General features: G+C 46.5%; 1 protein-coding gene across 1 annotated transcript in view; it reads right to left on the bottom strand.

Moving 5' to 3' along the window:
• Window positions 1–27,987, bottom strand: part of DMRT1 (doublesex and mab-3 related transcription factor 1) — a 130,731-nt gene that overhangs the window by 27,008 nt on the left and 75,736 nt on the right. The window contains exon 4 of the mRNA XM_064290570.1: window positions 23,078–23,222. Coding sequence (XP_064146640.1) covers window positions 23,078–23,222 — 145 coding nt within the window. The remainder of the gene's footprint in view (window positions 1–23,077; window positions 23,223–27,987) is intronic.

The raw sequence follows: 27,987 nt of genomic DNA, 5'->3' as shown, positions 1-27,987 counted from the left end.
TATGGACAGTTCTAGTCTGTAACACATGGGGTCACTACGAGTCGCAATCAACTAGACAGCATTTTTTTTTTCTATTAGACTATATCCTCTAGTTATGAGAAAGCAGCTACAAGGTATAAAAATCCCAGGGGCTTTACTGCTTCTCTGCCTGTACAAGACCCGGCGTTTTCTGGGGAGATTGATTGGGATGCAGTGCCAGGAGGCCGTTAGCAGAGATGGACTACGCTGCAGGGCTTGTCTGGCGACCTGTGAGCCACCCTTGTGCTTTTCTGGCAGGGAGAGGAGAGCTCACGGGTGGCCTGGAAACGGTCCAGTCACCTGGCATCACAGGTGCCCCTCCCCACCCCACCGCCAGGCCACTCAAGGCACTCTGCCTCTCCGGGGAGATGTACACAGAGACCACCATGAGATTCCATCTTCCATACGTTGGCTGGATCAAAACGTACATGTTCCATAATTGCAGTTCGGCAAAGGTTTGGGGAAAGCGGGACTTTCCCGGACTGCAGAGCAGCTGGGGTGTAACTGGCGCAGCCAGTCCTGAGGCTAACTGGGCAGTATTTACTACAGCTGTGGTTCAGTGGTCATGTTCTCCCCTTCCATGCGGAAGACCCAGGTTCGATTCCAGGCCAATGCACCACATGCATAGCCACTCCCTGTCTGTCGGTGGAGGCTTGCATGTTGCTAGGATACTGGATAGGTTTCACTGGCATTTCCAGACTAAAGAAGACTAGGAAGAAAGGCCTGGTGATTTACTTTTGCAAATCAGCCAATGAAAACTCTATATGGATCACAGTGGATCTACAACTGATCACGGGGATGGCACAGTATTGGGCAGTGTTTCATTCCGTTATGCCTGGGGTCACGGTGAGCCGGCGCCAACTCGATGGCAGTTAACAACAGCAACGAGTAAAATCTATAACATATGCTTTCTTTGGAATGCCCCTTGTTAGCATTTCCTCAGAAAAACACCAGCACACGTACACAAGGGGACTACAGCATTGCCTGTAACATCAAAAAGGGAGAACAACAAGGCTGTCAATATACCTGTTGCCGGCAAGTTGATTCTGGCTCATAGCGACCCTATAGGACAGAGTAGAACTGCCCCATAGGGTTTCCAAGGCTGTAATCTCTATGGAAGCAGACTGCCACATCTGTCTCCAGTGGAGCAGTTGGTGGGTTCGAACCACCAACCTTTTGGTTAGCAGCCTAGCGTTTAACCGCTTCTCCACTAGGGCTCCTTAGGATCATCCATAAATAAGGAAATTAACCAAAAAAGGATCCATCGAAACTGGAATAGTACGTTCCAGTTAAAAAGAATAAAGATGACCTACAAGTCATAACACAAAAAATCTCCAAGACCAATTCAATTATTGGTTGAAAAAACCAAAGAGTTGAGGAACCAGACGTTCAGTGTGACACCACTTACGTTAAAAAGCCACGCAAGTTATGTGTTTTACAGAAACACATGTCTTCAGGTAAATTCCCATAAAAGGACATACATCAAAGGGTTCATGGGGTTTAGCTCTTGAGGCAACTGTTAAATAAAACTAGGGAAAAGCACGTCACACCACGGTACGTGTGCCAAGGTTAAACCAGTTGCCATCAAGTCAGTTCTGACTTATGGGGACTCCATGTGTGTCTGAGTAGAACTGTGTGCCACAGGGTCTTCAATGGCTGGCTTTTTGGAAGTAGATGGCCAGATCTTTCTTCTGAGGTGCTCTGAGTGCACGTGAACCTCCAACCTTTCAGTCAGCAGCAGAGTACCATTTGTACTACCCAGGGACTCCCACACCAAGATTACAACTGGTTAGGAAACAAAATGTAGGTACATTTAGGGGGAAAAAAAAACTTGTCAAGAACTACAGAGAATTACTGGTCTGACAGAAGCTGGAGGAACACTGAGACAATGGCTCCTGGAGACCCTGCCGACTCAGAACTGAAACCACTCCTGAAGCCCACTTTTCAGACAAACATTAGATAGGCCTAGAAAACAAAAAAATAACACGTGAGGAACGCGCTTCTTAGTTGAATCAAGTATACAAGACCAAATGGGCAGCTCCTGTCCAAAAGCAAGCTGCGAAGGCAGGAAGGGACAGGGACCGGATGAATGGACACAGGGAACCAGGGGTGGAAAAGGGGAAGCTGCTGTCACCTAAAGCACAATAAAATTAAAAAAAAAGAAAAAAAAGAACTAGAGAAAATGAAAGCAGACACGCTCTGTTCGTTTAAAAAAAAAAACATGTTTTAACCATACATTCAAAAACATGTTCTAAAAAAACTACAGTTCTCAAAAGTTATTTTTGGCTGCTCTCTTTTTTCTCTGATTTAAAAAGTACTTTTTAGTTGAATAAAGTATGAAAGACAGCTGTGCAGCAAGTTTCATCCTGACACAAGTATGAAATGGCTGATTGCAAACGATTATAAAAGCAAAACCAACATGAGCTAGAATTTAATTATATTGTTAACGTGAAACACCCTTTTTTTTTTTAAACACTTTGCAAAAGATCCAACTTGTTGATAAAATCTGCAGTGGATTTCATTATTATCGCCAATACGTCAGCATTCAGGACTTCACCCAACAGGTCAGACCAATTCCTGAGGTTAATCATTTCAGGATGTGTCCTTCAGGAAACTAAGCAAACAGCCACCAACCAACCAGTTGCCATCAAGCTGATTCTGATCATGGCGGCCCCACGTATGTCAGAATAGGATTGCGCTCATTGCTTTTCATGACTGTGGCCTTGCCAAAGCTGATAGCCAGGACTTTCTTCCAAGTGACCTTTCAGTTAGCAGCTGTGTGCTTAACCGTTTGCGCCACTGTTACCTTAGTAAGTACTCATGTAGCTACAAAAACAACAGACAACCAGAGTGAAAACATGCTGTAATGTCAATGTTTGAAATACCACAGAATACCCGTTACAGTCAAGTCAATTCCGACTCATAGTGACCCTATAGGACGGTAGAACTGCCCCATAGGCCTTCCAGGGAGCAGCTGGTAGATTTGAACTGGAGACCTTCTGGTTAGCAGCCAAGCTCTTCACCACTAGGCCACCAGGTCTCCCTATGCCACCAGGGCTCCAGTAATATTTTATGACACAAAGCCTTTTATAACAAGAGCCTCCGTATGTGACATTATAAAGCAAAATTTAAAAAAAAAAAAAAACCCTCGAAAATCAAGACGCTGGTATCGGGCTTGGTTCCACGTATACAAAGGAGGTGGTTATTCACAAACAAGTAATTCCAGATTCAGAGGGCAAGAGATTCTGCCCTCAAAATATGCTTGCCACCCAAGGACCGAACTATCTGAAATTCGCCATTAAAGATTCATTTCTTCAGAATAAGCACCGATCTCCTTTTAAAATGCAAATTAATCAGGGGGACCAAGACACAAAATCAATATTACTTTACCGTGTCATTTATCAAACTGTTTTCTCTCAAAGAAGGGAGGGGCACGAGGGGGGCAGGCTGCTGAAAGGAAGAAAAAGCCAGACGTGGGTGTGCGCGCTTTTTGTGCTGGACGCTGGAGGAGAAATGACAAAATCTCAATCTTAACCAAGCACTCTGTGTCTTTCCTGGAACTGAACTTGGCTGGGACACTTTCGTCTGAAATTTTTCTAAGAATTTTGTCTGCCATGAGCTCCGTGAGCAACATGCAGTTAACGGGATCTTGGGATTCCTGGGCAACCAACGAAAGGCTCTATAATTTCCCTGACACCGTGTGTGCCAGGAGCTGTGCTACGTGTTTACCTTCGTAACTTCATGTGATCCACACAGAGAAGAAATTAAACATCTACTGTTGCTCTTGTTGTTGGCGGCCGTTGAGTCAACCCCGACTCGTGGTAACCCCAAGCACAAGAGAAAGAAACGGCACCCGGTCCCGTACCATCCCCACGATCAGTTGTGTATCAGACTCTTGTGATCCGTAGGGCTTTCATCGCTGGCTGATTTTCAGAAGTAGATTGCCAGCCCTTTCTTCCTAATCTTAGCCTGGAAGCACCACTAGAACCTGGTCAGTCCCATAGCAACATGCAAGCCTGCACTGACGGCCAGGTGGTGGCTACACGTGAGGTGCCCTGACGGGAACTGAACCTGAGTCTCCCACACGGAAGGAGAAAATTCTACCACTGAACCACCACTGCCCCTGAAATACACACTAAAAACCACCTCCAAATTCCACATGGGAAAACTAAGGTGCAGAGAGGGGGAGAAACTTGTCCGAACTCATGTGTGACAACCCAGATCTGGGGGATGCCAAACCCAATGCCCTGAACCATTATGTCACACTGCCTCACCCCAAAAACACAAAGGAAAATAAACTAATTTGACCGTGTATCAGTTCTTAGGAGCCCTGGTGACACCATGGTTAAGCACTGGGCTGCTAACCAAAGGGTCAGTGGTTCGAACCCACCCAGCAGCTCCATGGGAGAAAAGACGATCTGCTCTTACAAAGATTAGAAGACCCTACAGAGACCCCTATAGGGTCTTACTGACTTGAACTCAACTCACGTAGGTATGTCTAGCAGGGTGGGGTTAGCTATGTTCACTGGGCTTCTTGGGCATTTTAAGTAACTCTGTAGGCTCCAGGTCACAGGGTCTACGCAGTCTCTACTTGTTGGGCCCCTGGCCCTGAGGTGAGTAGGACGGGTGCACAGTGGGCTAGGAGTGTGAGAGCCTGATAACGGAGGGGAGGGGGGCTGGAGCATGGACTTAGTCAGCTGCTTAAGAAGGAAACCGAACTGGCCTCTGGCCAGGACCTCAGAACTGAGTCAAGGCAGCATTTTGAGAAAATGGTGTTGCAGACACGAATGGGGTGTCATTGGTACCCTAGAGCTTGTCCCAGAATGCTGGGCATGGGGCTACTCGACCAGTGATGGGAAGGGGCAGGATGGAAGGCCACCCCGGAGGTGATAACCCTGCCACCCACCACTTTACAGGCCAATGACGGCCTCTGGCCAAAGAGCCAGGGAAAAAGGAAATAAGATGATCAGTACTTCAGGAAAACAACGAGGAGCTATTACCACGGCTAAACAGGCTCTATGGAAAAGGTAAGGGGAGGCAGACAATGGCCTGTCCAAAAAGAAAGAAACTGAAAATCCTGAGATAATTCTGGCAGGACTAGTACTAAATGTGAAACAAGTATTTCATAAGGATTGAGCCAACACTGTCAAACTCTGCAATATCTTTGTCCTCTAGTCACCATATTTTTTTTTTATAATTTATTGTATTTTTGTCACTGTTGTTGAGAATATACACAACAAAACACACACCCATTCAACAGCTTCTTCATGTACAATTCATTGACGCTGATTATATTGAGTTGTGCAACCACTCTCATCCTCGTTTTCTGAGTTCTTCCCCCATTCACATAAACTCACCTCCCCCAAGGTTCCTATCTAAATTTTTAATTTGCTGTTGTCAGTTTGGTCCCATATAGGCAGATCTTAATAGAACATATTGCTCAAGGTAGACATTTTTTACTAGTTAAACTAAACTATTTGATTTTAAGAAGACTTCAGGGGATTTTTTTTTTTTTTTTTGGTTTAAGTTTTAAAGATTATTTCAGGGCAGTAGTGCTGGGAGTTCATCCAACCTCCGTGGCTCAGGAAGTCTGGAGCCCTGAGAATGTGAAATTCTGTTCTGTATTTCCCTCCTTTTGATCAGGATTCTTCTACAGAATCTTTGATCAAAATGTTCAGTAATGGTAGCCGGGCACCATCCAGTTCTTCTGGTCTCATGGCAGAGGAGGCAGTTGTTCAGGGAGGCAGTCAGCCATACATCCAAATTTGCAAAAAAGAATGCAGCCATTTCAACGGTTTTCTCTCAACTCCCAAAGTTTATCCAAAGGAATACCAGTAGGCACATACCCTTCGTAAAGAGCTAATGCCAAGCAATCATAAAAGAGAAAAAGGACGTGTTCCAAAATTTAGCTTCCTGGCTTACAAACTTCTGGGGGCAAGAAACCAAGTTCTCTTTTTAGGGCTTAGCACATTGTGGGCACATGTTAAATAGTTTGAGACAAGGGTGACCCCCAGAGTTGGTGTAACTGTCGTAAACAGACTGCAGCCTTGAAAACGACTTTGGCATAATCTCACTTGTTGTTGCTATGTGCCGTCCAGCTGATTGCGATTCACAGATCTCATGTGACAGAGGAGAACTGCCCCATAGGGTTTCCAAGGCTGTAATCTTCACCGGAGCAGATCACCAGGTCTGTCTTTCTCCTTCGGAGCCGCTGGTGGCTTCAAACCACCTACCTTCCGGTTAGCAGCCAAGCACTTTAACCACTGCACCACCAGGGCTCCTTACTCTCACTTCCTAAGAGGGAACTTTTCTAGCTAAACAGGTATAGAATCTCCTCTCTGGCTTACCAGCAGAAAGTGCCGTTCACAGGTTTAAAAAATGAACCAATTATCTGCCTCCATGTCCTAGAGACAAACGTTTGCTTCGGTTAAGTCAACTTAAAGTCATTTCCACTCCAGAAGGCCACTTGGGTGGATCTAAACAGTTGTGATTTACTCCATCGGTCCGGAGGGGGTAGCATTTATTACAGCCCACTTATACTGTAACAACTGCTTTCCCAAATCCGACATTGATTCATGAAGATGAACACACGGGCTCTCTTTGCAGCATAAACCTCACAGCCTCAGGCGAGTGGTTAATACAAACGTCGTACAGGAATGGCAAGACCGGTGCACGGAAGCCAGCAATTACACCGGTATTTAACCTGATCTATCGCTCATCAGAAAAACACTTAGCATGGGAGGCAGCCCCAGACAGACAGTCAGGGGACATAGCCATTTAACTGTCCCCTCCAGCGATTACACCCTCTCAACCCAAGAGTCAAATTAAAACAACTACACATTGACTTTTCGCTTCTGTAAACACAAGGGTGATTGACAACCTCAGGCTGCGACCAGCCAGGCACTGTCTTCTGCGCCCCTCTGCCGGGCTGCTCTCAGCCGGGGCAGGCTGTCTCCCTAGGCATCTTCTAGGATACCAGAGGATGTCCGCGCTCTGCCCCGGGCCCCACCTAAAGAGGCCTGTCATCCCTCACACAAAACCAGCGACATGCAGATCACCCCTGAAAACCGAGTATTTTAAAAATGACAATTTGTCACTTGCAATCAGAAAAACTGCAGTTGATGGCAATTAGAAAATGGAAAACCAGTCACAGCCTTTTGTTGCATGAGTGGTTAGTGGAGCCCTGGTGGCACAGTGGTTGAGACCCTGGCTGCAAACCAAAAGGTTGGCAGTTCGAATCCACCAGCTGCACCTTGGAAACCCTATGCGGCAGTTCTACTCTGTCCTATAGGGTCACTATGAGTCCAAATTGACTGGATGTCAATGGGTTTGGTTTTGGGGCTTTTTTTTAGTGGTTCAGTGGTAGAATTCTCACTGTCCACGTGGGAAACTCAGGTTTGATTCCCAGCCAACACATTTCATGCTCAGCCACCACCTGCCTGTCAGTAGAGGCTTGCGGGTTGCTACGATGCTTCAACAGGTTTCAGCAGAGCTTCCAGACTAAGATGGACTAGGAAGAAAGGTCTGGAGATCTACTTCCGAAAAACAAGTCAGTGTAAACCCTGTCGATTACAATGGTTGGATCCACAACACATCATGAAGATGGCGCAGGACGGGGCAGCATTTTGTTCCATTGTTCCACTGGGGTTGCCCTTGTCGGGGCCAACTTGATGGCTGCTGACAACAGCAACAAACAATTCTCACTGCTCTGCTATGAGTCCTGGTGGTGTAAGCGTCCCCTCTGCCTTATCATTACATTCTCCTTTATTTCAGTGCTGTAAGGTGGAAAAAGGATAGAGAAGAGACAGCAGGGGGGAAAAGAAAGCAAAAGGAAAGATGACTGAGAATCTGTTTCGCACAGAGAACTGGGTGGATCAACTGGGAGCTTTATGGGCTTGTGCTGTGTTTAGCAGATTCAACACTGGGTTCTTCCTCACAGAATACAGCCACAGTTAAGAGTCCAATGTTAACCCTCTGTCACTTAGCTGTCTTCATAGGGTCTTCCCCACTAAGGCAGAGGAAACGTCTGGGACACTGGTTTTAATGTAAGTAATCCAAGGCAAACAGCTGCAGCTGTGAATGCAAACAAGCCTGTGATCATGAAGACGGCACGGGACTGGAAAGCACTTTGTTCTGTATCCAGAAGGCCAAGGAGCCCTGGTGGCACCAATGGTTGATCACTCAGCTGCTGACTGAAAGGCTGGCGGGTCAAACTCCTCCAGAAGCTCTGTGGGAGAAATGTCTGGCCATCTGCTCCTGTAAAAATTACAGCCTAGAAAATCCTCTGGAAGCAGTTCTACTCTGCACATGGGTCGAAAATCGACTCGAAGACATCTAACAACAATAAGGTCACCATGAGTTGGAGCTGACTCAATGGCAACTAACAACAACCGTGTTTGGCAGGTATACAAGGCTCACAGTCCAGCAGATTCGAGTAAGTCCCTGTTCCCAAAGGAGAAAAAAGTTGAAGACGCTCCCGCCCTCCCCCAGCAGTAAGACAATTTTTCCACCCTGGCTAAGTACCGTCATTCTTGGACTGAGTTGACCACGTTCTAGTTTAGTTACTTGCTTCCAATGGCTCTTTTTAAAAAGTGTGTGTCACAGGTGAAGCCCAAGAATGGCTAATGTTTATCTGCCTTCACTCAGTTCAGATGGACAGGTGATGCTGCTATTCCCGCCAATGTTTTACTTTTAAAGTGTTTTTTGTTGAACCTGATGTACCCACGTCACTCTTTTGTTCTCGGTTTAAGCTCTGTGGTGCCCTCCCGACCCTCCGACAGTCCGGCACAAAACGCCCTTCCCCTAACTGTCTAAGACAGCATTGTCCAACAGACCTTCCTGCCATGATGGAAAGGTTCAGCCTGCAAGGACGGAAACGTTCTCTGTCTGCGCTACCCAACGTGGTAGTCACAGCCACAGGTGGCTAGTGAGCACCTGAAACGTGGATAACGAGACACAGAAATTGAATCTTTAATTTTCACCCATTCAGATTCAAATTCAAATAGCTGTCTGTGGCTGGTAGGAGCCCTGGTGGCGTAGTGGTTAAGAGCTTGGCTGCTAACCAAAAGGTGGGTGGTTCAAATCCACCAGCCGCTCCTTGGAAACCTTATGCAGCAGTTCCGCTCTGTCCTATAAGGTTGCTCTGGGTGGGAATCTACTCAACAGCACCTGACAACACCAACATGTAGCTAGTAGGAATGCCCTGGATGGTGCAAACAGTTAATTCGCTTGGCTGCTAACCAAAAGGTTGGAGGTTTGATTCCACCCAGAGATGCCTCAGAAGAAAAGCCTGGCAATCAGCTTCCTAAAAATCAGTGAAAACCCTCTGGAGTGCAGTTCTACTCTGACATACATGGGGTCGCTGTGAGTTAAGAAATACTGGTAACTGGTAATGCACGCAAACTAGCTCATGAACAAGCTAACTACGCTAAGTTTACCTGGAAGTTATCTTGTTACGCTGTTACAAGCAAGTCACACTGGTTCACAATAACCCCTGAAAACAATGCGCTGCTTCTCCTCTGTGCCCTGTGTGTGCAGGTCCAAATTCACTGCCGTGTTTGCCAGGAAAACAAGCAAAGACTCAAATTTGTAGATAGTACATCAGAGTTAAAGGGCCTAAGTTATGCACAGCACTTCAAGGGCAAAGGTGGCAATGGATCTGCAAATCTGTTCCCAATTCAGAGATAGAAAAAAATAAAAAAGAAACTAAATTCTAGTGTGTGTGTGGGAAAGGAGGGTGGAGAAAAGAAGAACAATGGAGAAAAGAAGTGTTCCAGGTGAGTGGGTGACCAGTAGTTCTCCATCTATGAGAAGCGGCCCTGCTCAGGGAACCGATCTCCACACAGGAGTCATCCTGCGTGTCAGAGTTGTCAGCAAATGCCAGACGTGAAGCAGTAAGGCCAGAAAACATACCCCATTAAGTTCTCCATGCTACTGGCCCACTCAATACCAGTATCCTTCTCCTATTTCCCCAGAACCTCATGGAGAAGAAGAGATACTTACAGACACGATACAACCACAGGGTACTGGTGCTGTTGTGAGCTGCCATCGAGTCGGCCCCCAACTCATGGTGACCCCACACAAAACAGAGTCAAACGCTGCCCAGTCCTGCCCCATCCCCATGATCGGTTGGGGCACAGACTGTTAAGATCCATAGGGTTTTTACTAGCTGACTTTTGGAAGGAGATCACCAGGGCCTTCTTCCTACTTTGTCTTTGTCTGGGAGCTCCACTGAAACTTCTTCAGTACCAGAGCAACACGCAAGCCTCCACTGACAGGTGGTGGCTGAGCGTGAGGTGTATCGGCTGGGAATCGAACCCCGGTTTCCTGTACTGAACCACTACTAGCGCCTCATTAGTATAAAACAGTATTAGCATAAAAACACCACCACCTGGACTGCACAATATCCATACACAGCACGCTGCTCTCGTTTCATAGACGGCCTAACGGCTTTGCCGTGATGAAGTTCACTGGGTCCTGCGGTGGTTTTGGAACTCAAAATAAACCAAGCCCCCTGCACACAGCAGATTATTCGGCCATAAAAAGGAATGAAGTACCGATACATGCTACAACATGTATGAACCTTACAAACATTACGCTAAGTGAAAAAAGCCAGACCCAAAAGGCCGCATACTATATGCCTCCATTTATATGAAATTTTCAGACTAGGCAAAAATCCAGAGGGACAAGAGTAGATTAGTGGTTGCCAGGGGCATCGGGAGGAGGAGACAGGGCATGACTGCTAAAAGAATATGGGGTTTCTTTTTGGAGTGCAGAGAATGTTCTAGAATTAGGTGGTGGTGATGACTGCACAGCTTTGTCAATATACTAAAAACCACTGAATCATACAGTTTAAAAGGGTGAATTTTATGGTTGTGAACTAAATCTCCATAAAGCTGGTATATACAAACAAATCAAGACCCACTTCACATCCATAGCCACATTAAGTAGCCAAACCAAAGCACACCGGGCAAAGGGCTGTCTACCTGCCACATTTACCCAGTCTGCCTGTTACCCTGGTTTTTCTAACTCACACAAGGAGCCCCTCCCTTAGGTTTATGGAGAAGACCCCAAGCAGGTGGTGAGTAAGAGCAAGCCAGCCTGCACATAACAACTCCACCCCATACCCTTCAGAGCTGAGAAGCCAGGCTGTATTCTTGGGAAAGGAAGGACGTGTGACCCCAAGCTCTGCTGACATTAGGGGCCACGGAGGCCATGCTCTCAGCCACGGTTCATCTCCTGGAGCAAACTGCTAAGCCCACAGACACATAATTGGCACTCAATGAAGTTATTACTTGTTTATTGGCTGAGCCATCAATTTACATCCCCGTGGGGATTAAGGAAAGTGACAGAGAGGAACTGGCCCCACAGGGGAGCCTCAAGATTCACCTCTACATGTGGCAGAACTCCAAGGGGTAACTGAACAAAATGTACCCCAAGTGCACATTTCCATCTTGATGCTGAGCAGAGGTGGGTTAATTTTCACATGCTGTTATACTAATGGGAAACCCTGGTGGCGTAGTGGTTAGGTACTACAGCTGCTAACCAAAGGGTCAGCAGTTCGAATCTGCCAGGCGCTCCTTGGAAACTCCATGGGGCAGTTCTACCCTGTCCTATAGGGTCGCTATGAGTCGGAATCGACTCGACGGCACTGGGTCGGGTTATACTAATGTATCTAACCTGTAAAACACGAAGGAAGAAATAAGATCATTTTGACCTTTCTGGACCTATGTGTTACCTAAACAGAGGAAAAAGCTATACATTTAGTATGATCAAGGCTATATGATAACCCAGAAACTTTTCACCAAGAATGGCTTCAACCAAAACAGGAAGCAGTTCCAAGCACGGTCAGCACTGCCTCTTACACTGCAGAAATAAAAATGAAACATTCTTAAAGCTGCTGAAAATGCTTACGGAAGGCTCTGCCCTCCTCTGCCCATTTTTCATTTTTGCCTTCTGCTCAACGACAACAAAAAGACCAAGCCAGCTGCCACGGAGTCAGTTCCAACTCACGGCGGCTGCATGTGTGCCAGGGTAGAACTGTGCCCCGTGGAATTTTCAGTGGCTGGTTTTTCAGAAGTAGATCACCAGGCCTTTCTTCCGCAGTGCCTCTGGGTGGACTCAAAGCTGCAACTCTAGCTTAATCATTTGTATCACCCAGGGACTCCATGCCTTCTGCCCCAGGGCCCTAAAATTGTGGTTAAGAGAAGACATGGATGAAGTATAAGGTTGCCCAAAAGAGAAACAAAAAAACCCAAACCCATTGCTACAGTCGATTCTGACTCACAGTGACCCTACAGGACAGAGTAGAACTGCCCCATAGGGTTTCCAAGGCTATCATCTTTACAGAGGAGCCCCGGTGGCACAGTGGTCAAGAGCTTGGCTGCGAACCAAAAGGTCAGCAGTTTGAATCCGACCAGCTGCTCCCTGGAAACCCTACGGGGCAATGCTGCTCTGTCCTATAGAGGTGCCATGAGTCAGAGCCAACTCAAGGACAACAGGTTTGGTTTGTCTGGTTTTACAGAAGCAGACAGCGGAAGCTGCAGAGCTGCTGCTGGTGGGCTTGTACCATCAAACTTTCAGTTAAACAGCCTAGCGCTTAACCACTGCATAACCGGGCTCGGTGGGCAAACGCGAACAGAGGGTGTTAAATTTTAACTTCAGAAACAAATGATTTTTCAGTATACTAAAACATTTGGGACATACTTATGCTAAAAAACCATTTGTTGTTTATCTGAAGTTGAATTGAACTGGGCACCCTGTATCTTATCTCTCAACCCCAGTGAGGTGACTGCACCTGCTGGGTCTACCACCTAGACAAGTACAGACCCCAGGCTGATTCTGGGCCATTCCCTCCTCCCAGGAGCGAGAGCCAGTGGAGAACTTCTGCCACCTGTACTGCCCCCTAGAGGCCGGCTCCATGCACCTGCAATTGTTTCCTGTGCTGCTTCCAGAGACTCAGACGCCACCCCGCTCATCAATCTCCAGTAAGAAGACAGTGCAACTGAGAGGAAACAGACAGAAACAGGGCAGAGGGCTGTCTTTACCTCCTCACTGAAAGTGGGGGGAAGAGCCCTAGCCCAGGCTTGATGCATGTGTAAACGGGGGGAACACCCCAGACTCAATGTGGAACCAGGTGTGTGAAGACCACAAAAGGGTTCCCCTAACAACCCTGTTACACTTAAAGCGGGATTTTTTTTTTTAGTGGAAGGTTTCAAATGCCGGTGTTAATAAGCAGATGATCACAGGCCCTCAGAGCCTGCTGTTATCTCTGAGTATTATTTTTTATGGAGCTCATTTTTAATATTGGCGCTTTTAGGGTAGAGGTAAATAAACCTGATCACGCAGTAAATTCAGTGTGCTCTTTTGCTTGCGGATTTAAGCTAAACCCCCATAAATCTCCTCTTGGGAGCAGCATCTAGCAAGATAACAGAGGCAGCACTAGGATTTTGATACCCGGGAAGAAAACAATAAATAAGCAACTGACTTCAGAGACCTGAGCAGGCCAGGGGCTCAGCAAGGGGCGGGGACAGTCCTATGGGGTTTCTCCCCTTTGCCCTCATAGCCAAGGGATCATTCCAGTGCACCACAATAGTCCCAGGCCACAGGACTCCTTGTCTTTGTAAGAAACAAGAGCAAACATGACTTCACAAATACAGCAAAATATAACCCACTCCACGATGAAATAACCACCTGTTCTCAAAAACCGATCCCCACTCGTCGCGACCCTATAGGACGGAGTAGAACTGCCCCACAGGGTTTCCAAGGCCGTAATCCTCACAGAAGCAGACTGCCACATCTTCCTCCCAAGGAGCGGCTGGTGGGCTCCAACCCTCAGCCTTTCGGAGAGCAGCTGAATGCTTTAACGACTGCGCCACCAGGGCTCCTTCCGTCTCTTTTAGACCCCCCAAAAGGATCCATTTATGCCAATTTCGATGAACAGCAGTTTGGAGGGGACATAAAAGCCGGTCACTGTGCTTTACATCAGAAGCCTACCTGGAACCTGACCTCGGCATCGACTGTATACCCCATGTATATGTGCAGGGTGGGAAGTATATGCCTATATATAAATATCAATACATATAAAGCTAACTTTCAGTGTTTGGAAAACAAAAGCTATCCCCATCTAACAGCCGGATTCTGACATAACTCACTTTGGACACCTCATCTGGTGTGCGCCGTGCCCATTGCCAGTGTAAACCCCACGGCGCTGGGCAATGATATACTGTAGTGTCACGGCGCAATCTGGATTTACTATAAAGGGCCGCTGACGAGCTTCAGGGCAGTAAACACTGCAGCGAGGTGTATTTCACACTGAGCTGGTTTTTATGAAGAACACTTCACCGCCCAGCCACAGTGCCTGGGTGATGGATGGTGAAAGATGCCTGACAAGCTTCATCATTGTTTGTAAATCTTAACTGTTCCCGCTCACTAACTCTGCAGGCAATTTTCAAAGACAGCGGCCCACAGAAGGACAGCACAGCTCTCCTGAAGGTTATTCAAGTTGTACTTGGCCCAGGCCGTGCCTCCAGGAGCAGAGCGGGGAAGCCAGCTCCAGAGCGACTCCACACCGTGCCCGGAACAGACTGAGGAGGCCCAGCACATCTGCGTCAGACTCAAAGGGAGAGATGCTAGCAGTGATGATGGACGCGCTAACCCTACTGGTACTAGTACCAGTTGTTTGGACTCTGACTCATGGAGACCCCATGTGTGTCAAGAGTAGAAATGGGCGCCAGAGGGTGTTCCGTGGTTGATTTTTTGGAAACAGATCGCCAGGCCTTTCCTGTGAGGTACCTTGGGGGTGGGCTGGAATCTCCAACCTTTCAGTTAGCAGCCAAGCATGGTATCTGCACCACCTGGGGACTCCTGCTGTGTCCTAATGGCTACTGTCTTATCCAAGTAAAGTCCCCGGGGACACTGGTTCTCCAGGGATTCTAAACACAAACGTCCAGGAGTGAGCTACAGAAATGGCAGGCTTGATGATGTGTGATGTGCACAGACAACACTGGGGTCCAAGGGCTGAGCAGACAGATGCGGGCTCACCGTCGCCCTTGAATCCAATGAATTAAAATTAGAATTGAAGACGTAGATGAGCGGCAACGCAAACAGAAACCTGGGACCACTGTTCCTTGCAGCATGTTTCACGATAGCGAAGAGGTGGAAATAACCCAAGTGTCCATCCACAGATGAATGGATAAACACAATGTGCTACATCCATACAATGGAATAGTCCTCGGCCATGAAGAGAAATGAAGTTCTGATACATGCTACAGCATGGATGAACCTTGAGAACATTCTGCAGAGTGAAACGTGGTAGTCACAAAAGGACACATATCATATTGCCTCACTGATACGAAATACTCAGAACAGGCAAATGTATAGAGACCAAGGTTCATTAGTGGCTACCAGGAAGGACAGGGAAGAGGGGGGGCAGTGTTGAGGAAGCAGTGAGATTCTGTTTACAGGGATGGGGAATCTGGCAACAATTACGGGTGATGGTTGTACAACATGGTTAATGTAACTGGTATCACCGAATTTGTTTCCTGTTTTCAGTTTCACCTGAAAAATGCAAAACAGGTAAATGTAAATGTTTACAATGAAAGAGGGAGGCAGACAGGGAGGCGGACAGGGAGGGAGGCAGGTGGGCAGGGAGGCAGGGAAGGAGGCAGAGAAGGAGGCAGGCAGGGAGACAGGGAGGCAGGCAGGCAGGCAGGGAGGGCGGCAGGCGGGCAGGGAGGCAGGGAAGGAGGCAGAGAGGGAGGCAGGCGGGCAGGCAGCAAAGAAGAAATGGAGGAAGGACATGTGGGCAAGCATGTTTTCCACGAGTTATTTCCAACCTGGCTCTGCTCTGCCAGGACCATTGGGGATTCCTAAGGGTGCAGTTTCCAGAGCTCTCTCTCTGGTCCGCTCTAGACCCCCAACTTCAGTCAAATGAAAACCCAGCATAGGTGCCCTGTGCACTGAACTGATAATTTTTAAGGAATGAGCTGAATATGTTAAAATCAGAATAACCCACTGACAGATCAGGTCAAGTGCAAAACAGTATCTTTTTCAAAAACCATCTGTAGAAAATGGGCAGGCCTTTTAGTCACACTAATTTACGAATCAAATAGCATGTGCTAAATGTGACCCAATGACAGCTGATGGTACAGGAAACGACAACTAGAGAAAGCGGTAAATCATATTCCTGTGTCCACTTAAAAGTTCAAACCCAGCAACTAGTTATTTTATTTTATAGCATATGCCTTCATCAAATACTAGTATTTGCACATCACTCCCTGTGACAGGGACTTCGAGAAAAACCAAATGTAACCACAGGATTACAGGTGCTTTTACTGTGGCGATCGAAGTCATAAGGGTATTGCTGTCGTGTTTAAGGCTCCATCCACAAGTGAAAATTGGGGGCTGTTCATGGAAGAAGGGAAAACAGACGTTAGAAAGAAAATAAAAGGCCTGCCTTTCATGTTGGATCAGTAAAGAATTGGTTGCTGCTGGTTTTTTCCATTGTGGTTAAAACTATATAAAACATTAGCCATTTCAACCTTTTTTATTTGCACAAGTCAGTGACATTAATTGTGTTCGTCATTTTGTGCATCACCACTATCCCCCAATTTTTTCATCACCCTTCACAAAAACTTGGTGCTCCCTAAGCAATGGCTCCTCCTCTCCCTCCCCCAGTCTCTGCCAGCCTCTACTCTATTCTGTCTCTAGGGATTTGCCTAGAGTACAAACAGGGTGCTCCTTAGAAGCAAGGATGGCGAGACTTCGTCTCACGTACTTTGGACATGTCATCAGGAGGGACCAGCCCCTGAAGAGGGACATCGTGCTTGGTAAAGCAGAGGGTTAGTGAAAGAGAGGAAGACTCTCAATGAGACGGACTGACACAGTAGCTACAACAATGGGCTCAAGCATAATAGCAATTGTGAGGATGGTGCAGGACCTGGCAGTGTTTCGTTCTGTTGTACACAGCGTCACTATGAGTCAGAAATGACTCGACGGCACCTAACAACAACAACAGGGATTTTCCTATTCTGGACATGTCATATAAATGGAATCATATAATACACAGCCTTTTGTGACTGACTTATTTCACTCAGCATAATGGTTTTAAGGTTCATATATGTGTTGGCATGTATCAGAACATCATTTCTCTTTATGGCTGAATAATATCACATTGTATGGATATATCGCATTTTGTTTGTCCATTCATCTGCTCATGGAATTTTAAACCGTGGCCAAGAAGGCGCCAAGGACTCACTGTGTTCTGCCTGCAAGTCCAGTCTCTGCCAAGCGTGAATACTGATGAATCACTCCAGCCTCTCTTGTGGAGCCCTGCTGGCACATTGGTTAAGAGCTCAGTTGCTAACCAAAAGGTGTGCAGTTTAAATCCACCAGCCACTCCCTGGAAACCCTATGGGCAGTTCTACTCTGTCCTATAGGGTTGCTATGAGTTAGAATTGACTTGTCAGCAGTGGGTTTGGTTTTTCTGGTTAACCTCTCTTGTAGGGCTATGCTATTAACTGAAAACTAGTCACATGAATGGAGTTCTTAAAATTCGAGCTTTCCAAAGGGAAGATTCCACATGAACAGACCCAGGATCTGTTGGGGGCCCAAGGCAGCCCCCACAACTGTTTGGGTTTGGCGGATTTCACAGGAGAGCTTTACCACAAGCTAACTCTGGGCCTAGGGGAAAGGACCCAGCTGTCGGTTTCTCAGTCATCCAGGACACCACAAGCCTTCAGGGGAGACCTGTGAGAAGGTGGCCGAGCCAGGCACCTGGAGGGATGGCAAGTTGAAGGCACACACTCTCTGCCCTCCAGATGAGAGCAGGGGACACTGGATAATCCTCACTGAGCTGCTGAGGTGCATGGGGCCTTTTCCCAGCATGGCTAAGCATGAACCTCACATCGTCAAATGGGTGCCTTTTACACAGAGGACCTGTGGGGGCTCAGCCACTGTCCACCTTCCCCAGTTTGCCTCATAGAGACCTTTTCATGGGGCTCTCAAAAAAAGAGGAGCAAGACAGGGTCGGAGGAAAGAGAAATCTGCTTTCCCTCATCCAGTCAGCAGCACTTCAGCTTGGTTTCTAGACTGTTCTCTAGGTACAAAGTGACTTGCTGGTATCCTGGTCGACAGCTTGAACCCACCCATGGCTCCATGGGAGAAAGACCTGGTGGTCTGTTTCTGCAAAGATTACAGCCTTGAAATCCTATGGGGCAGTCTTACTGTGTCTTATGAGGTTGTTATGAATTGGAATCGACTCAAAGGCGATGGTTTTCACAGGTTTTTATTCACTCCTCACGGACTGTTTTCCATAAAGTACCAAGACGCCTGACTCAGCAAACATTCTGTGTGATATGTTAATAAAAAGTCTTGTAAATAATGTTTAATAAGTCTTTATGAGGGCAGTGGTAGTTCAGTGGTAGAATTCTCATCTCCCATGACAGAGACTCAGGTTTGATTTCTAGCCAACACACCTCATGCGTGGTCACCACCCATCTGTCAGTGAAGGCTTGCATGTCACTCTGATGCTGAACAGGTTTCAGAGGAGCTTTCAGACTAAGACTAGGAAGGAAGGCCTGGCGATCTACTTCCAATAAACAGCTGATGAAAACCCTATGGATTGCAATGATCTGATGTGCAACTGATTAGGGGGCTGCTGCAGGACCAGGTAGGGTTTTGTCCTGTTGTGCATGGGGTTGCCTGAGTTGACCCCGACTAAAAAAAATTTTTTTTTTAGTCGGGGTCAACTCAGTGGCAGCTAACAACCACAAAAATGGTACCAATCCCTTTCATTTATGCAGCCCACAGCCAAGCCGTGGCTGGAATAGATACGTCAGACATGGAGGCAGGTATCATGTAAGAGAAGAGTTTATATCATGCTCTTACGTATTTTTAAATGATCCATATATAGAAACAGACAAAGCTGTTACTCTTTTTTCACCTTTCCAGGTGAGGGAACTGAAGCTCCAGAGATTCTGTGAGCACTGTATAACCCCGTAGCGGTGGCACGGAGGTCCTGAACCATCCTCCCATCCGGGGGTGAGTCCACCCCAGCCCACACGCTGGCCTCCACGGTCGCTGCCACTGAATGCCCAGGTACCGCTCTGTTCAAAGCTAAGGCTGAGAACAAAAAGGTCACATCAGGAAAAGAGGTTTATCACGAGTGCTCTTTTCTTTGAAATTTAGCAAATGCTAAGTCTTCTCCTAAAGGGCCAAGTTTAAGCTCAACATTTTCTAAATGTTGCATAAAACACTTTCAACTTTCCTTAGGGCAGGGAAAGAAAGGGGTCAATGTTCTTCTCTCCAATAAGCTTTGCCATACAATTCATGGCAGAACACAGGCATGACGAAAACAGTCCTCTGACATTTCCGAGAACTTTCTCCCTTACGAGAACTGCCTGAGCCTCAGCAAAAGCCGGGCAGGAAGCAACGGGAAGAGTACTAACAACACAGCCCTCTCTCGTTGAATTTTGTCATTTACAGAGCCCTGGAGGCACCATGAGTTGGAGTCAACTGGGCTGCAGCGGGTTTTCTTTGATGACATAAATGGCTAAGCGCTTGGCTGCTGAGAGCTTATCGGTTTGAATTCACCCACTGGCTCCGGGTGGTGATCTTTTCCAGTAAAGATTACAGCCTTGGAAACCCTAGGGGCAGTTCTACTCTGTCCTATAGGGTCGCTGTGAGTTGGAGTTGATTCAAGGGCACCCAACAACCACAGCCCAGGTAAGCCTGGAGCCTCCTCGCACACCACACTGTCAAATGTCCCCAGCACCAGAAAGGTTTGAAGAAATCCTAGTTGTTACAGATTTCTCCCTTTCTCCCAGTCTCTCCCAATGCACAATGGAACTGCTGGCCTCCTCTTTCCTCAACCGTAAGCTCCTTCCTTCCCAGCCCCTTCCTTTCCTGCCATAAATCCAAATATCTACTGTTCCTCTCCAAATCTGCCTCTCTCTGCTCTGGTAAATTCCCTCTTATTTTTTGGTCTCACTGTCCCGGCTCTGAATTTATGCCTTTGTCTCAAGAATGCCAGCACGTCTAAAAACATTCCATTATTTCTGGAACAAGAAGCTCGGGCAATTTCTTCGTGCAAGTGAGTTTCATTCCTAATTATCTGTATAAACAAACCTCACCTTGTCCCCAGAGTGTGCACAAGCTCCATCAGACCAACAAAGACATGCCTTTCATGTCTTTCTTACCTCAAAGCGGACGCTCACTTCAGAAGAGTACCTGCATTCATTCATGCATTCATTCAACAAATATTAACAAATAAAAGACATCAGAGGAAGTAAACCCTACAAAGGCGGTTCAGTGTCCTTAAGGAGCTCACAATCAAGGTATCTAGAAATGAAGGCAGTATGACAGAAGGACAGTTCGAGTCATACTAATTGGTACTGCAAACAGTTAATGCACTCAGCTGCTAACTGAAAGGTGGTAGGTTTGAGTCCACCCAGAGGTGCCTCGGAAGAAAGGCCTGGTGATCTTCTCCTGAAAAAATTAGCCATTAAAATCCCATAGCACGCAGTTCTGCTTTGACACACATGGGGGCAACTGGTACATGGTATAATTATACAGTGTGAATATTTATAATACAAAGTCATTCTGGTCCACCGCCAACAGAAAGTGATTACTAGTGAAAGTGAAAGTACCAGCAACAAAGCGCACGTCAGCCTCTGTACAGTTCAGGCCGATCGGTTCCTAGACGGACTCCATGGTAACAGGAGCCCTGCATTTTATTTTTGTACGGCACAGCGTGCTTTAAGGAGTCCTGATGGGGCGGTGGTTAAGCTTTCCGCTGCTAACCGAAAACTTAGCGGTTCAAACCCACCCAGTGGCTCCAAGGGAGAAGAGGCCTGGTGACCTGCTCCCAAAAAGATTACAGCCTAGGAGACCCTATGGGGCAGTTCTACTCTGTCACATGTGGTCACCATGAGTTGGAATCAACTCAACGGCTGCCAGCAACAACAACAGAGCATACTTGCCCAGCTTTTTTAAGACTTTATTGCTGTGAATTCAGCAATCAAAGCTGGGTCCTGATTTTCATTTCTCTAAGCACTTGCTTTACAAAGAAACAAGTCCTGTACAGAATCCAGTAATTTAGAAAACACAGTCTTAGAGGATGAGTTTCTCTTCCAAGTCACTCGTTATTGCCTTGATTTCCACTTACTGCCTTAGGTGTGTATGCTTCCCACTCACCCAGGCCACAAGATGATGCTTAAATATAAAGCACCAGACGAGACCTGGGTCCCCTGCAGCCATAAAAGCCCTGCCTATCTCCCCATGTAAATGCTATGGAGAAGGTTAAAGCTGAAGCTAAACTGTATATTTCAAAATGGTTTGGTTCATTACACAGTCATTTTTTATTTTATTAGATCAGAGCTATTTGCATTGCTACTACATGAACTCTGGGATCTACTGTATTCAAAAAGGTTTATTACCTTTTAATTTTACTGTGTTTTAGGTGGAAGTTTACAGCTTAAGTTAATTTCTCATTCAAAAATATATATGCATATTGTCTTGTGACATTGGTTGCAATCCCTACAAGGTGACAGCACTCTCCCCCTTTCCAACCCGAGTTCCCTGTGCCCATTTGCCCAGTTCCTTTCCTGTTCTGCCTTTTCGTCTTTGCTTTGGGGCAGGGGTTGCCCATTTAGTCTCATGTATTTGATTGAACTAAGAAGTACATTCCTCACGTGTGTAATTTTTTTGTTTTATAGGCCTGTTTAATCTTTGTCTGAAAAGCGGGCTTCAGGAGTGGTTTCAGTTCTGAGTTAACAGGGTGCCTGGGGGCCATAGTCTCAGGGGTTCCTCCAGTCTCATCAGACCAGTAAGTCTGGTCTTTTTCCATGAATTTGAATTTTGTTCTATGTTTTTTCCTCTTCTCCCACTCACTGTGAGAGACTCTGTTGCGATCCCTGTCAGAGCAGTCCATGGTGGATGCTGGGCACCATCTAGTTCTTCTGGTCTCAGGCTGGTGGAGTCTCTGGTTCATGTGGTCCTTTAGTCCTTCGGGCTAATATTTTCCTTGTGTCTCTGGTTTTCTTCATTCTCCTTTGTTCCAGATGAGACGAGACCAATAGATGTATCTTAGATGGCTGCTCACAAGCTTTTAAGAACCCAGATGCTGCCCACCAAAGTGGAATGTATAACACTTTCTTTATGAACTATGTTATGCCAATTGACATATATGTCACCTGAGACTATGGTCTCCAGACCCCAGCCCCAGCAACTCGGTCCCTCAAGGTGTTTGGATGTGTCTAGGAAACTTCTTTGCCTTTGCTTTGGTCAAGATGTGCTGACTTCCCCTGTATTATGTGTGGGCTTTGCCTTCACCAAAGTTGACACTTGTCTACTATCTAGTTAGTGATTTCTCCTCTCCTCCCTCCCCACCCTCGTAACCACCAAAGAAAATGTTTTTTTCTGTGTATAAACCTTTTCAGAAAGGTTTTATTATGTTAAAAAATTAGTTACCATGGAGTCCATTTCAACTCAAGATGACCCCATGACTGTCTGAGTACGACCGTGTTCCACAGAGTTTTCAATGGCTGATTTTTCTAAAGTAGATTGTCAGGCCTTTCTTCTGAAGCTCCTCTGGGTGGACTCGAACCTCTAACCTTTCAGTTAGCAGCCGAGCACATTAACCATGTGTTATTATTTTAATCCCCCCCAAAAAGATGAATGCACTTAAAATTTTAAAATAAAAAATGAGAACAACTGTGCAGTGTACAGAAATCCACTTCACCAAAAAAAAAAAAAAGAGGACTCGAGCTGTGTTTAAAAAGCACCCCCGTATTTCATAATTAACCCCCAGAAAATGTTTGCAGCTTCTCATGGGGGTGTCATCTTACTGTTGTCGCTCCAGGGCTCCAGAAAGGGAAAACACGGCATTAAGAATTCAGCAAAGCAAAATCACTCTGTAAATGACCCTCACGCGTGTTTCTCACAGCAATACACTTCCAGCTGCTACTCACTGCTAAGCCCGTGGAGGGGGCTACCGGCCCAGGGTGAGAGTCCCATCCTCTCTGCACCCCTGATCCAGTCTGGGTCCCCAGGCACCTACCACTGGCCTTGGCTTCCGAGTAGGAGGGGCCGTCCTCAAAGGTGAAGATCTGGGAGACACTCTGGCCCAGGTATGAGGGAGGCGGATAGTAGGAATGCATCCTGTACTGGGAATTCATGGCATGGCGGCTCTCTGCGTTCTTCATCTGCTTGGGAAGAAAGAAGGAGCACGTTGAGACCAACATCGCGTTGCACGATTATCGTAAGGATTGCCTAATTCTTCACATGGAATAAATTAAGGAATGCTGGAAGTCTCCTCAGCCTTGCCCTCCAGGATCATGGCCCAAGACATACTAGAACTGAGCATTCTGAAGGTGCCTTTTCTATCTCAGGGTCCTCTCTAAAAAAAAAAATTAAGCACCCCTAAAATCCCTCCAATTATATGATGCTTACCAAGTACCAAAAAAACAGATGAAGATCAAAGACTACAGCTTTAAGTATGGATTACACCTCAACATAAAGAAAACAAAAATCCTCACAACAGGACCAATAAGCAACATCATGATAAGCACAGAAAAGACTGAAGTTGTCAAGGATTTCATTTTACTTGGATCCACAACCAACACCCATGGAAGCAGCAGTCAAGAAATCAAATGATGTGTTGCACGGGGCAAATCTGCTGCAAAAGACCTCTTTAAAGTGTTTCCCAAACTCCCCAAATCTGTGCATCTTGGCTCCTCCCTTTCATTCGTAACAATCATCAGGCAGCCAAGAAGCCCTGCCCTCACTTTTTTTCCATTGGCAATTTTTAATATTTCACTTGTGCAGAGCTAAAATTTGTACTGAAAGGCCCAGAAGTGTTAGAAAATGTTAAAAAGTGAAGATGTCACTTTAAGGACTAAGGTACACCTGACAAAAAGCCATGATGTTTTCAATTCCCTCATATGCATGTAAAAGCTGGACAATGAATAAGGAAGACTGGAGAAGAATTGATGCCCTTGAATTGTGGTGTTGGTGAAGAATATTGAATATACCATGGACTGCCAAAAGAATGAACAAATCTGTATTGGAAGAAGTACAGCCAGAATGCTCCTTGGAAGCAGGACTGGCAAGACTTCATCTCACACACTTTGGACATGTTGTCAGAAGGAACCAGTTCCTGGAGAAGGACATCATGCTTGGTAAAGTAGAGGGTCTGCAAAAAAGAGGAAGACCCTCAACAAGATGGACTGCCATAGTAGCTGCAACAATGTGCTGAAACATAGCAACAATTTATATGAGTATGGGGAAGGACCAGGCAGTGTTTCCTTCTGTTGGACAAGTGATCACTGAGAACTGGAACTGACTCCAGGGCACCTAACGACAACAAGAGAAAAGAGTTACAGAGAGGGGAGAGCCACACCAGCCACAGCAGCACTCACTGGTGTGTCTGAGCACACACAGGTTATCCACCCTCTTCCCAGCTGATGCCCCCTATGGTTCCCTGATGGTGGTGATGTAAGGAGAATACGAGCATGTGATTATAAACCAGCAACCTGCAAAAGTGTGTGTGTGAGCTGTTGTCTTAAGTGGGACAGGTGCTGGGCACTGCAACTCAGCATCCATTCCACCCCGTTCTCTGCTTGCCCTGAAGCAAGGGACAGAAGCCTGGGATCTTCCCTTCCCAGACTCTGTTGTCACCAGAGTTTCGGAGATAGTTTGGATTCCGCTAATAAGATGTATGCACCACCCATCTGTCTGTCCATCTGCTGCACTGTGGTGGCTTGCATGGTGCCATGATGCTGGGAGCTATGCTACCAGTTTCAAACATCAGCAGGGTCACCCGTGGTGGACAGGTTTCATCACAGCTTCCAGACTAAGACTAGGAAGAAAGGCATGGCGATCTACTTCTGAAAATTAGCCAGTGAAAGCCCTAGGGAATCATACAATATCGTTGGAGATTTTAACTCACTGACTTTGTATCCGTCATCAAAAGGGGCTGATCAATGGAAAAGGACATCACGTTTGGTAAAGTGGAGGGCAGTGAAGGCAAGGGAACCCTTAACGAGATGGACTGACACAGTACCCACAACAATGGACTCAAACATACCAAGCAAGGATCATGAAGATGGCCCAGGACCAGGCAAAGTCTCATTCTGTTGTACGTGGGGTCAGCGTGCACTGAAGCCAATTTGATGGCAACTAACAACAGCAAGGTATGTGGGGTGGGGGTGGGGTGCTTAAATGCTGAGTAGCGATGATATTCTTAAAGTTATCTGCCTGAGAAAATGTTGGTTCTTGACTTTAGGACTAAGTAACTTCAGAGGAAGGAATCGAACACGTATGGAAACCACTCTAGGCACCTGATGTATTATCTCTTTGAATCCTCGTAATAATCATTAACACAAAAAGAAACCACCTGGACAGATTAAATAATGAGGTTCTGCTCACAAAGAGATCAAGTGGAGAAGCCAGGACTCAGAGCAAGCGCGTCTGTGACGCTCGCGATACCCCTGTCCACTGAAGCAAGCCACCTTCCTAATTTTAAATTAAGATATCTGCTTATCATAAAGACCTTCTCACTGCCTCAGGCTTTAAACAACTCCTCACATTTTCCCTGCTTTCTAGATCAAATAAGAAACTTTCCCTTTTGTTAAAAATGAGAAAAAAGATGATTCGGGAACTTTGACTTTAAGACAGGAAGTATCCGAGGCTTCCGTATCTGTTCCCGCCCCGATGGACAAACCCAATTAACCTTTGCTATTCTGTTCCAACCTCCTGTTTTAGACAAAACTAGTGACCCAGAAACAATATGTTACCATCACAATCTCCACGGCTGTGACCCAAGAGATATAGCCCTGTCAGCAGTATCGGGAAATAAGGTGCTTGGATTAGCTGCTCTAAGAAATACGGATTACATTCATGTCACACATGAGCTGTCAGAAACATTAGGATACTTTTAGCATAAATCAGTGGTGTGAAGGGTATCTTATAAGGTCCAAGCATGACATACTGCCTGCGGGGCAAGGTGGGATTGCCGGGCCACCTTCTAGACATAAGCACATGGACGCACTCACGCACCTGCCAGGAACTGGTATTAACAATGCGAATGCAGGCTGGTGACCACCGACAGACACATGCGACTCACGAGGCAGGGGTAGGGGAGGGGTTGTTGTTGTTGTGAGGTGCCATCGAGTCCATTCCAACTCACAGTGGCCCCATATGACAGAGCAGAACTACCCACAGGGTATTCTAGGCTGTAATCTTTATGGGAGCAGATCGCCAGGTCTTTGTCCCATGGAGCCTCTGGTGGGTTCGAACCACCCACCTTTCAGTTAGCAGCTGAGTGCTTAACCGCTGCACCACTAGAGCTCCTCGCAGTGGGTTAGTGGCGTGAAAGGGCCTGTCCACTCCAAGGCCATGAGAGAGTCCAACTCTAAATAACCGAAACATAACAATGACAAAAACCAAACCAACTGCCATTGAGTGAATTCTAACTCATGGCAACGCCATGTGTGTCAGAGTAGAACTGTTCCGTGGAGTTCCCAATGGCTGATTTTAGGAAGCAGATCGCAAGGCTTTCTTTCAAGGCACCTCTGGGTGGACTTGAACCTCCAAGCTTTCAGTTAGCAGCCAAATGTATTAAGTATTTGCTGCACCTAAGACTCCTAACAAAAAACTCATTTCCCTAAAGTACAACACAGAGTGTGTGTGTGTGTGTGTGTGTGTGTGTGTGTGCGCACATGGATGGGCCTGAGAAATCACAAGAATGCGTTAGAATTGGTATTTAGTGATTCTGCAGAATTTCAAGGCTTCTTACAAAAAAGACCAAGAAATCTGCCAATGCAACAGGAACAAAGGCACCCTCCGCGTTCAGGCCAACTGGGGCTCAAACTCCAGCTCCCCACTTACAGCTGTGTGACGCTGGTACATAATCTCCCTGAGCCTCAGTTTTCCTACCCACAAAAGAGGATAATAACCCCAACAGTGCTGTCTTTAAAAACGAAATAAACATCAGATATGAAGTGCCCGGTACGTTACGACTGTTCGGCAACGGCCCCGCTTGCCACTTCCGCCTTTCTCCAAAGGGCCTCCCTACCGCAGGGCGGTGGGTACATACTCAAGTCGCCGCGAGTTGATTCCGACTCATGGTGACCCCATGTGTCAGAGTAGAACTGTCCTCTGCAGGGTCTTCAATGGCTGATTTTTCAAAAGTAGATCGCTAGGCCTTTCTTCTGAGATACCACTTGGTAGATACGAACCACCAACCTCTCAGTTGGCAGCCAAGCCCGTTAACCTTCTGCATCACCCAGAGACCCTGGTCACACTCATGGACCCCTTTTTCAAATCTGTTATCCAGTAACTGTTAGCCCTTTCAAAGGTATATCGAGATCTAGTAACAGAGAGCTAGACAGAAAAACCTTCCCATTACATACTTTAAAAAAATAGTTTACGCACAGAAATAACCGTTTGATATTCAAAAGGGAAACACATTGTCTGAAATTCTACTTTTCTAAAAAGTTGAAGTATCTACTGAAGACCTTACACTGCCATTCTCTCTCTCTCTCTCTCACACACACGCACGCACGCACGCACGCAGAGACGTGGAAAAAGTTCCAGGTTGTCACATAGTCTGGTTTTATACAAATACTCGAGACATGCAATTGTGATGCCGGCTGTCTCCTAGTACTGGTTAATAAACCCAAAAAACCAAGCCACTGCTGTTGAGTCGATTCCGGCTCCTAGTGACCCTACAGGAAAGACTAGAACTGCCCCATAGGGTTTCTGAGGCCGTAATCTTTACAGAATAAGACTGCCACATCTTTCCCCCAAGGAGCGGCTGGTGGGTTCAAACCGCTAACCTTTTGATTAGCAGCCGAACACTTTGGGCTCCCAGTATTGGCTAATAAAAACCAGGAATTAACAAAAGGAGTGCTTTCGAGAAGGAATGTGATTTAAAAAGGTATGAAAAATAAAGCGAGGTGTGGAGTA

This window comes from Loxodonta africana, chromosome 9 (genome assembly GCF_030014295.1).
Source record: "Loxodonta africana isolate mLoxAfr1 chromosome 9, mLoxAfr1.hap2, whole genome shotgun sequence".
Lineage (NCBI taxonomy): Eukaryota > Metazoa > Chordata > Mammalia > Proboscidea > Elephantidae > Loxodonta > Loxodonta africana.
Note: the sequence above shows the minus strand (reverse complement) of the source record. Positions and strands in the feature narration are given on the sequence as shown.